Genomic DNA, 12,244 nt, shown 5'->3' with positions numbered 1-12,244 from the left:
ACATACCCTTTTCTACAGGGTGTCCACAAAGTCTGGGTACATGGTGTAAATAAAATCATAATATAAAAAATTAAATATAAGAAATAATTTCTTCAAGTATGTGTTAATCCCCATGTGTGTACATGGAGTAAATAAAATAACATAAACGATTAAATATAAAAAAATAATAATTTCTTAAAGTATGTGTTAATCCCCATGTACCCAGACTTTGTGGACACCCTGTATAATGTGTTACTTTCACTTCGTCAAACTTGCTCATAATCAATTTGGGTCAACATACATTTTGCGGTCGTGAAAGTAAATTGTGATACAAACCGGAAGTGATATACTATGTCAACAGATACCTACATGTATGGTACCTTCTAGTATTTCAGAAATAGCAGCTGAGCTACACCGTTCCGATTTACTATACCTAACAGCGAACAACACAGAAGTATGACTGTTTTCATCTTATATTAGATATATGTTCGGTTTTCATGTTATATTAATACATATACTTAGGTACACAAATATACATACATACATACTTCCGCATAAACACACACATATATACACAAAAATATATAAACATAAGCCATTCAGCTGGAAAAAAAATAATTAAAGAAATAAAAAAATTTACGGTTTGACAGTTCTGAGACTAAAAGCGAGTGATTACCGAAATATTTTCACTTCACATGTTTCTCATAGAAAGATTACCTAAATATATGTATGTTCTAAACATTGGTTATACATACATTGTTTACATGAAATTATGGGAAGTCAGTGTCATCACTTCTGGTTTCCATCGCAATTTATTTTCATTATTTTTAAGACAATTTATTTTCACGGTCGTAAAATTCATGTTAACCATCCGTTTGTCTCATGAAGGAATTTTTTTAGAAGTCATATTGCTATCAGCTTGATTGTCACAAGGAATATTTCGGAGGTAATTAAGGATGATTTTTTTTCTTCTTATATGTGTTGTTTTGTTGAATGTTTTTGCTTTACATTATTTACATTTGACGGATATTTGTCCTCAGCTTGTTTGTTGTTAACACAACGTTTCGGCTGTTATACTCTCCAGCCTTCATCAGGTGTCTTGAGGAAATTTTGAACCTGAGTTCTCATTCCTTAAGTATTTTCGATGTTGTTATTATTATTATTATTCAAATCACTGCTTGGAATCGAACTCGGAATCTTGGGGTTAGTAGCCCGCGCTCTTAACCACTACACCATATGCCTGTGGGCCCATTTTGAGTTGCTTAAAGTCTAGAGTGTGTGATTACCTCAGATCGATAAGAATTTTTGTTGGTCTTTAAGATAGGTGTGGTTGTTAGCAGATTTGACTGCAATTACAGCCAGCTTGAGCAGCTGCACAGAGGTAATATATAGCCCAGAATCAATCAACAATAGCAAAACGGAAAAAATAATTCTTAATTATACCACCCAAATATCCCCTATCATAATCTGGCCACTGTACAGCATTCGTGTGTGTGTATATATATATATATATATATGTATGTATGTATGTATATGTATATTAAAGGTCTTCTTCAGCTGCCAAACAGATATCTTATTATCTTATTGTTTGACAAAGTTAATGGTCTGTTATAATCATGAATCACCACAGAATTGTGATATAGCCTTATCCACATCAAATTTATGTATATATAAAACTATTGTTTGTTTTATCAGTGACTAAAGATGTGTGTATGCTGTTGGCTGCAAGAATGTATTGAAAATAAAATGTGCCAAAATATTTTTCATCTGAAATTCCATCAATTTCTTTTATTCTTTTGATATCAAACCTTAAAGACCACTCATATATATATATATATGTGTGTGTGTGTGTGTATGTATGTATGTATATATATATTTTGTCCGAGTTAATTAACTAGGAGAAAAATAAATGCATATAATAATAATATATATATATATATATATATATGTGTGTGTATATGTATGTATATATATATATATATATTAGTTCATACTAGAATAGAATATAAGGATAAAATCACGTTAATAATTTTTATCAGGTAGTCAGCATACAATAAAAATTTATAGGTGATTTATACATTAATAATTATATATGTATGTAATTACATTAAGGGATCAAGGCGAAAAGGAGTTTAACCCTTGATCCCTTTATATAATAATATACATATATATAATTAATTTAATGTGTGTATATAGCTCTTTTGTCTTAATAACGGTCAACCACACAGTAATTTCCCTTTGTTTAACGGTCATTTTCATAGGAATTTTCAATGGCCAGATAACTGAAGAGATGGTGGCGTGGATTTCCATGTATATATTATTGATTAGAAACAGGTGACAGGAGGGGCATCTGACATAGAAAGTCTGTCTCAGCGAAATTTCGTCTGACCTATGCAAGCATGGAAAAGTGAACATTAAATGATGATGATGATTATATCCACTTCTATCTGAATTATCAATTTCTTTCAACAAGGCACAATACTTTTTAGAAAGACAGGAGGAAACTGATTTGATTTTAATATATGACTTGTGCTTATTTTATAAACCCTCCCCAAGAAGGATGGAAAGTGGAGTCAATTTTAGCAAAAATTGAACAAATTAGTTGTATTACTGAACTAGCAGTGGTATTACAAACAATGTTGACTTAGTGGTTATATTACAACCAATATTGTGTCCTGGTATATGTATGTATATTGGCTTATTATGAATAAACTCAGAAAATCTATATTCTTAGGAAAAGTAAAAAAAAAAAGATGATGAAAATTGTGCATTATTGCTCAGTAGTGGTTTTGTATCTGGTGAAATGGCTTTTAAACAGAAAGCTGAAATTTGAAAATGTGTTATACACTTGGCTACAGAGTATGATGTTTGTTGTGCTGGTGGACATCTTACATCTCTGTACAGTTGATGCAATGATTTGATTGCTGTAGATGGAGAGAAACATGAGAGAGAGAGAGTATTGAAATTAAAACAATTATGAATGATCAAAATTATGATCTCCTCTGATTAAGCATAAGGACTTTGTGAGTAAGAAGTACATAAATACTGATTGGTTGTTTTATTAAGTATAGATGGAAGGAACGATTTGAGCTTTGATGGGTACCAAACTAGATCCTATAAAGCATCCAATCTGTTGCTGGTTCCTTAAGCATTTTGAGACAACCTAATGTTTCTTTGCAGATTATTACTGTTTTATATATGATGATGATGATGATGGTGGTGATAATGGTTTATACATATAAGGTCATAGTGAATGTGGTAGATGGAGTACATGCATTTTCAGTTGATGTCTTAGTGTGGAACTAGTTTACGGACCTCTTTCCTTTTGAATTATTCAAAGGGAATTTGAAAGGTTACAATTCAAAAATAATTGTAATTTAAATTATCGGTTTACATCTGGCAACTTTCATATTGATAACAACAATCAGACCAACCTTTTTTAAATAAAAGAAGACAACAAAAATAGCTGAGATTTATCTTCATTTCTAATAAAGAAAAATCTATGAAAGGAGAAAATAAACATGTGTATATATATATATATATGTATATGTATGTGTGTATGTATATAAATGAATAGGTAATCTTTTTCTCCCTCATTCAAACAGAATTTATCATGTTCCATCCAGAAGTAATTGAATGGAATCTGTAAATTCTTTAAATGTCTGTATTTTGCGAGGGATCCGAAGCAGAGATTTATAATTCTGAAACAGTAACTGATCTGAAGTGTTCACAAATTTCACAAACAATGTTTGTTGTGACAAGCAGTTCACACCAGTCCACAATTGTAACAAGTTTGCAAGTTCAACTAATGACATTTCCCAAAGTAATTTTTCTAAGTAAGTCTGTAATGTTTTCTCAATTTCCAGGTGAGATTCTTCTTGACTAAACTCATACTTGATTAATTTGCAAATTTGAGATGCTTCAGGTGTTAATGTTTTGTATAAGTTTTCAACATCACTTTCAGAACAATCTTTGAATACTTTATTGCTGCAGTGTTCCATTCCTTTCTTCAGCTTCACAAGTGCCCAGTATGGTTGGTATATAAGAAAACTTCTGGCTATGCTTAACAAAATACCAGGAAGCTGACCAGGTCGGTCTATTTGACAACCGTTAGTCCATAGAAATGCTGATAAATTGGTTTCTAGAGTGGAAGAGAAAGTTGGTTCTCCAATTTGGGAACGAGATTCCTTTAGGGCTGACATGACAATCCTCTGATCAAATCCACTGAGGCAATTGGTGAATGATTTCAAAATGAGCTCATCAGAGCAGCCTTGACAGAGCATGTAGGTGGCTGATGCTACAGCAAACTGGATAGGCCAATAGTTACATAATATTAATCCATGAGCGAGAATGCGGCCGAGAATTTCAAACATATCGTCTTCAGCCTCGGGACTTATGACTGGATAGTATTCTTCATTTCCGACAAAATTATTGTTGAAAATTTTCTTCCAGAATATGCAGAACATGTGACGGGTTTGAAATGATGGATCATTCGATAAAGTGAGATTGGGGTCATTATTAAATGTGACTCGGATGTCATAGTTACAGATGGTATGCTCAGCACGATACAACTCCAACAGATTTCCAACAATAGATCTTTTATCCATCTTCAAGTTTCTCGTTTCAGAAAGAGTTTGCTTTATGAGGGAAATTCTTTGAAATAATTCAGAATTTTCTGTGCAAAAAGAAAATAAGAGAAATTAAAATTTGATATTAGATACAAATGGAACATCTAAATATTAAATCAATCAGAGAATGGAAAATAAATGGAACTAGTGCAAGAGTATAAAGCAAAAGCCTGACAATAACAACCAAGATATAAAAAAAAAAAATTTAAAGGTATGCTGTGTGGTTAAGAAGCTTGCTTTCCGACTGGGTGGTTTCAGGTTCAGTCCCAGTGCCTGGTACCTTGAACAAGTGTCTTCTACTATAACCTTGTGAGTGAATTTGGCTGGCAGAAACTATGTTGAAGCCCACTGAATATATATATATATATATATATATATATATGAGTATATGAGTGTGTCTTGGCATGGTTTCTACAGCTGGATGCCTTTCCTAATGCCAACCCACTTTACAAAGTGTACTGGGTGCTTTTTATGAGGAACTAGAACCAGTTCTTTATATATGGCACCAGCATGGGTGCTTTAGATGTGACATCAACATGGGGCTTTTTATGTGGCACCAAAACAGACAACTGGAGCCTGGTGCAGCTCTGCAGCAGCTTGTGAACTCCTGTCAAACCATCCAACCCATGCCAGTATGGAATATGAACATTAACAACGATGATGATGTGTGTCATATACATATATGAATGACATCCAACGGTGTGTCTTTCCCCACAACCACTTGACAACTGGTGTTGGTTTGTTTATGTCCTAGTAGCTTAGTTTGTCAAAAGAGATTGATAGGATAAGTACTGCTTAGGACTAATTCTCAAAAAGATAATGTGATATTCTGAAATTCATCGTCTTCAAAAGTGGCAAAAAAAAAGGTGTCAGGATGATTAACAGATACATACCAGAATCAAATCTTTGAAATGGTTTAATATCACGTTCTGGAGATGGAGGTGATAACTCGTAGGATTCCTTTGAAGTAGAAAACATGGAATAAATTAATACTTTATTCATCTCTTCCTCTCTACTCCTGTTACTGACTTAGAGCCATAAATTTGTAGAGGAGTATAACCAATTGAATGAACCCAAATACAAAGTTGACATGGCAGGATTTGAACTCAGAATGTAGATGTACAAAATTAAATACTATCAAGATATTTAGTTTGGCATGATTTTCTTTCTGCTTAATAATGTGACAGGGAGCCACAAATTAATAGGAGTAGCAGGATACAGTTGATTCTGTTGTTTCTTGTGTATTCTTGGAATAGCAGACTTCAAACTTGCTGCCATTTTGCTATCTTATTTCATTTAGTATTTGTTGTAGAAATTATTATTATTATTATTATTAGTAGTAGTAGTAGTAGTAGTAGTATTCCGCTGAGGTTGACTTTGCCTTTCATCCTTTCAGCGGTCGATAAATTAAGTACCAGTTGAGTACTGGGGTCAATGTAATCAACTACCCTCTCCCCCTAATTTCAGGTCCTATGCCTGATTATTATTATTTTTTATTTATTATTATTATTATTATTATTATTATTAGTAGTAGTAGTAGTAGTCCTTTCTATGATAGGCACAAGGACTGTAATTTGCAGAGAAGGCACTAGTTAGTTGTTTACGTCAACCCCAGCACTCAACCAGTACTTATTGTATCTTGAAAGGATGAAAAGCAAAGCCAACTTTAGCAGATTTTCAAACATAATTGTAGAAAATAGTAATAGTGAGACATTTAGTCATGGTTGCAGAAAGGAAGGCTGAAAAGGGAGACAGAAAGTCTGTTAGTAGCACCACAAGATTAGGTATTGAGGACTAACAGGATAAAAGCTCTGCAAGGTTGAAATGCAAGACAAACATGATGAGATTTCAACTTACAGTGTAAATGGATATTACTAACTCAATCTGAAACTTAATCAATTCTGCCAATTCAATCAATGATAATTTATATTAAGGATAGTTACCTTATGATCATATGTAGCTACTTCATGGTTTGGTGGCATGAAAGGAGATTGCTGGGGCGTGGAACCACAGACACTTGGTGATGGTATCATGTTTTCTTCTTCACATTCATTGTTTTCATTAATATTTTCCATGGAATCATTGCATAGCTGGACAGGTAAGTCTCCAATACTACTTGGGTTGTGCACAATAGCTGATGGTGGATTTGAAGCTTCAGGCTAAATAAAAAAAATTAAAAGAAAAACACAAAAGAAGAAATTAAATTAAAGAGTAAGAAAGTTTAATTTATAATTTAGTTTATAAAAAAAGATTAAATTGCTTAGTGGTTTGGCAAATAAAGACCAATAGAATAAGTAACTAGGCTTAAGAAATAAGTCCTGAGGGTTGATTCGTTCGACTAAAACCCTTCAACGTGGTGCTCCAGCATGGCCACACTCAAATGACTGAAACATGGAGAAGAATAAAACACTTTCATAAAGAGACTGCATGATGTTCATACCTTTCTCCAGTGTATTAATGCTGTTAAATGAAATACAAATACAAATAGTTTGACTTTGCAGACTTACGTAGGGCAAAATGATGATCGTTCCTTGGTATTTAGCATTCTTGATACCACGGGGGGTCTTAGCTTCAATGCGAACCAAATTTCTCTGCCGATCAATTCTATAAAGTTCATAATACTTTCCCTCAAGTTTCGGATAAATACTTAACAGAAAGCAACGGAAACTTTCTTCATCATGACTGAGACGAATATAAGTCTTCTGAGGTTTGCCTTCAAAGTAGTCTTTTGCTGGAAAACCTGTGAAAGGAAAAATTAATTTAGATCAAGTGATCACCATCACCATCATCATCATCAACAACAACAACAACATTCATTTTCCATGCTACAGGTAGGAGACTACACCAAACTAGAAAAACTACCCTCAGCTACTGTATCTGTTTTGGCATGGATTTTACATCCAGATGCCCTTCCGAATGCCAACCACTTCACACTCTGGACTGGATGCTTTTTATTTGGCACCAGCACTGGCAGGGTCACCAAGTAACTTGCAAGACAAGGAATTTTTTGAGAGGGGAGGATGCATTAATTAAAAGAATATGAAAGAAAAACATTTCTTACCATAACCTTGTTTCTGATAATCAAGGACAAGGTCTTGCTCACGAGGATCAGAGGACGTAAAGCGTGGTAGTCGAGCTGTCACATTTGGTAGACAAAAGAAAGCAGTTCGGAAATAATCCTTCTCTTTGGGACCTCTTTTAGACCTCTCCTTAACAGGACGAGGTCGCGATCGAAGTATGACTGGCTGAGGATACGATCGTCCCTTTTCTCCTTGTATAGGTCGCTTGTAATAGGCACAATTATTTGAAGAGTTTATATGCACTTCATTGGAAGAAGAATTCATGGAAGACATGTTGCATGACATTGAACTGTTGATTGAGCCCAAACCGCTGTTAATACTACTACCGTTACTACTCCCACCAGTGACAACCATATCCTCCATTTGGTTCATATTCATCTCATCAGGAACTCTTGTTAAAGCTGTATTTCTGGAGATATCTCCTCGCATCATATTCAAAGAGTTCATAGCAGAATCTTCAGAAATTCGGTTAGAAGGAGAACTGACTGGGTAAGACTCATGGCTTGTTGGCATCCCAGATCCATAAGAGTCACTATTAACTGGGGAGGTTACAGAATACGAGTCTCGACCAATAACTGGAGTATTTGTGTAATTTTCTCGATTTCTTGGTGATGTTATACTAAAGGAGACTCTAGTAGCAGAGCAATCTGAAGAAAATGAATCTCTTGTCTCAGGACAATTCCCACTCATGTTGTCTCGGTTGACATTAAAGGTGTCTCTATTCATAGCAGGATTATTGGGATATGTTTCTCGGTTGACAGGAGAAGCAGCAGAAAATGTGTCTCTATTTACTGGCGGCATTACAGTTAACATTTCCCGGTTAGTCGCTGGGGATGATGACAGTGAATTTCCAGATGATGTTGCAGGATAGGAGTCCCTGTTGACTGCAGATGACATTGTAAAGGAATCTCGGTTGACAGAAGAAGCTGTGGTGAATGTGTCATGATTCATAGGTGAGTTGATAGGATAAGAGTTGGCAGTTGTCACGTTAAATGTATCCCTGCTGATGGGGAAATTGTCTCTGTTAATAGGAGAGAAGTTTTCTTGATCCATAACAGGGGACATTACATTAAAAGAATCTCTGTTGATTGGGGATGCTACTGGAATCATGTCTTTGTTTGAAGTATTGTTCAGTGACATCATCTCATTAGCCCTAGGAACTGAACTCTTTGTATTTGTGATGTTCCCTTGAAGTGATGAAGCATTTACACTGTAAGTATTATTCATGTGATTTGATGAAGTGTTCTGAGAGATAGGCACTGGTGCAGCTTGTGTTTGAAACATGCTAGAGGTGCTGTTGTCTGGTTGATGAGACGGCAGTTGTTTTGCTGGGTGAGATTGCAGAGATGTTGGTATGGCAAGGGTTTCACTAGTGCTATTCATCAATAGTTGGGTAGCCAATTCAGTAAGAGGATTTTGGTTTCCTGTATTGTTGACCCGAGAGTTGTTCTGCTGAGCTAAGAAAGTAGCCAGCTTCAACATTACTTTTGTATTGTCATCCATTTTTAATTTTAATCTTCCCCTTGAAATTCAAATCAGTTTTCTCGTCTGAAAAGAAAAAGTGATTTCAAAATTATTTATGATTTTATACAAAAACGTGTGTTAAGTTGATTACATGTGAGTTAAATTAATTACATGACAGGACAAACCATTAACTATTTTAATGCAGAACCATTCGTATACTTTAATGAACCATCAGATTAATCAATGGTATGGCATAGAGTGTGCTGACTGCACAGGGTAGCCACTTTATATATGTGTGTTTGCCATAGTAGAAGGTATGTTACATTTAAGTAGGCAGGAGGCAACCAATTTGGCTACTACTGAGGGCAACCAAAACCCATGCTACCTCACTGAGATTAGTGTAGAAGGGGAAGGTATTAATTTTTCTATGCTAAGGATAAAACACATGGAGTCTAAATAGGGTTTTTGTCTACATGCGTAAACTCTGTCCAAAATAGAAGGTATGATAATTAAAACTTTGCTTTTAAATTAAAGTTCAATTGATTTAAATATGGGTTTTATCTACTGCTTGCATATTGCAGTTTATCTTCTGATATTTAACCCTTTAACATTCAAGTTACTCTGTCTAATGTACTGCTTATTTATTCACGTTGTTTAGAGTTAATCATGTATTATCTTCTGCCCACTATTCCTGGGAGGATTGTGGCGATAGAGTCCTCAGGCACCTTCTCCATAAGGTCATATCAGAAGCAACTGTCATTATAGTTTCTAGCTAGATTCCCAGGCGTGATCAACTGAGACTACAAGATCAGATATGATAAAGATCCTTCATCAGTTGTATAGACTCATAGAACTGGTGGTTTCCATGGTGCAGCATACATTCTGCATTGAATGGGATGCCAGATTACTCACTTTAGCCAAGTGAGCGAACTGAAGCAATGTGAAATGAAGGGTTTTGCTCAAGAACACAATGCATCGCCTGGTCTTTGAATCAAAACCACAATTTCATGATCATGAGTGCTGTGTCCTAACCAGTAATCCATGTGCCTTCACCAACTGAGACTATGGCACCTTGGGCAAGTGTCTTCTTGAAGAATCTATCTTGTGATTCTTTCCTGCAACATGTTACTCACATGTCCATTAGTACTGGCATTATGATATCTCAATGCGGAGAAGTTGCAGTTCGAGCTAGAGAGACTCCCTGATCTCTGAGTTCCACATCATGTTACATTACTCCAGACATCCTTCAGAGGAACCCCATTTCAAAGTAACACCAACTAAAATTATCATGCTCACAAGAAATGAATTAACACCACAATATGATACAGCAGTTTGCAATTAAAAACAACTTTTAATTGGTGTCGAATTTAGTCAAAACATTCAAAAGCCAAGCTACTAATAATATTGATTATCAATGTGATTGAAATATTCATTAGTAACATCACCCTAACAAAAAAAATTATCTTCAATCAAAAATATTCCCGATTATGTATTTCTGATGAATCTTTTTTCAGTTCTTCAGAAGTTAATATGACATTACTTGCATATATACAAGACCTTCTTTGTGACAAATTATTGAACGAAAAATTACAAAATATTGATCATAATAACGACTATGTCTAAGACGAAGGTTCTGTTGCCACCATTATTAAAATATGGGCGGCATGACGAACCCCAGATAAATTCTTAACGACCTCAAATAGGATCGTGATCTATCGTAGTTACATCTAGCTACTTAACACGCCAGAATTCGAGTGTTGGCAAACTGAAGAAGAAAAGGTTAACAAGTACAGAGGCGGGAAAATTGCTTTTTTTTTAATCATCGTTTTATTGCGATTTTATTACTATTTTTTATTGATTCTCCCCATTTTTATTCGAAAAAAAAATTAAATCAATTTTCCATAAAATATAAAACAATATCAAAACTTAATTGTCCACAAAATACGAGATACGACAAGAAATAATAAATCCGACACGAAAGAAAAAAGATAAAATTCTTTTTATCTCTATAAATTAAATTCAGAACCATTGACGGTTTTTTAAACTTGGTATATTTATTTCAATTTCTATTGTCTAAAAGGAGGTGGTGGGTGTAATCAACACTTTCGAAAAAAAAGTTCTTGCTAAAAAATATTAAGAAACTTCTTTACTGAAGTTTTCAAAAGAAAACAACAAACCGAAAAAAAAATCGGAAGAAAAAGCAACTCAAAAACACAAAAATACACAGCAAAATATCTCTTCAAGTTTATAATATCCAGTAAAAGACGGAATAATTTCTAATGGAAGATGGTGCAGAAACAAGAGTTTAAGAGGTTGTCTTATTAGAAGCATGATTAATTATTCAAACGACCACTATCTATATCTCTGTGTTGTCGCACCTGATGCCAATTCTCTCTCACTCTCTCTCGTTAGAGCTGCGTTTTTTTCTCTCTCTCTATCCATTCCTTCAAATCTTTCTATCAAGTAATCTGTCCAGCGAGATAGTATTATGTTTGGATGGAAGAAGGGACTGTGCACTGTACTGACACAACCTCACATCATTATCGATTGACACACGTACACACACACCATCAGATAAATATATGAATAAAGTATTTCATATGTACATACAAACACAAATGTGTTGATGTATACATGTGTGCATATGTGAGTGTATATATACATATATATGTATACATACACACACACATACATATTTTATACACACATATACACGAGTTCTGAATTCAAAAGAATGATTGGAGACGTGAGACAGTAGTGGTGGACGGGGGTTGTCGTGCAGGAGATGAATATATAGAAACAATTAAATATATATATTTTTTTCTACTGCACAACATTCTGCTAGCATAAATTTAGAAAGTACTGAGACAATTCCAAGAGGAATCAATAGGAAATCGATAGGATTTTGTGTAAACTACCAATAATGGTAAATCGAATAGTAAAGAAAAAAAATGATAATTGAAAGATAACTGACAGGATACTTTACATTTCTCTTTATGTATGTATGTATGTATATGCATATATGTGTGTGTACATATATATATATATATATACATATATATATATATATATATATATATATATATATATATA

General features: G+C 34.3%; 1 protein-coding gene across 2 annotated transcripts in view; it reads right to left on the bottom strand.

Moving 5' to 3' along the window:
* Positions 1–772: 772 nt before the first annotated feature.
* The window catches only part of LOC106878106 (uncharacterized), a 16,978-nt gene continuing 5,506 nt past the window's right edge, over positions 773–12,244 (bottom strand). For both annotated transcript variants that reach the window (XM_014927217.2, XM_014927218.2), the window contains exons 2-6: positions 7,669–9,235; positions 7,115–7,347; positions 6,551–6,766; positions 5,501–5,567; positions 773–4,654 (exon numbers count right to left, since the gene is read on the bottom strand). In XM_014927217.2, coding sequence (XP_014782703.1) covers positions 3,591–4,654; positions 5,501–5,567; positions 6,551–6,766; positions 7,115–7,347; positions 7,669–9,190 — 3,102 coding nt within the window. In that variant the 5' untranslated portion in view covers positions 9,191–9,235 and the 3' untranslated portion in view covers positions 773–3,590. The remainder of the gene's footprint in view (positions 4,655–5,500; positions 5,568–6,550; positions 6,767–7,114; positions 7,348–7,668; positions 9,236–12,244) is intronic.

This window comes from Octopus bimaculoides, chromosome 19, assembly GCF_001194135.2.
Source record: "Octopus bimaculoides isolate UCB-OBI-ISO-001 chromosome 19, ASM119413v2, whole genome shotgun sequence".
Lineage (NCBI taxonomy): Eukaryota > Metazoa > Mollusca > Cephalopoda > Octopoda > Octopodidae > Octopus > Octopus bimaculoides.
This window is presented reverse-complemented; position numbering and strand designations above follow the sequence as displayed.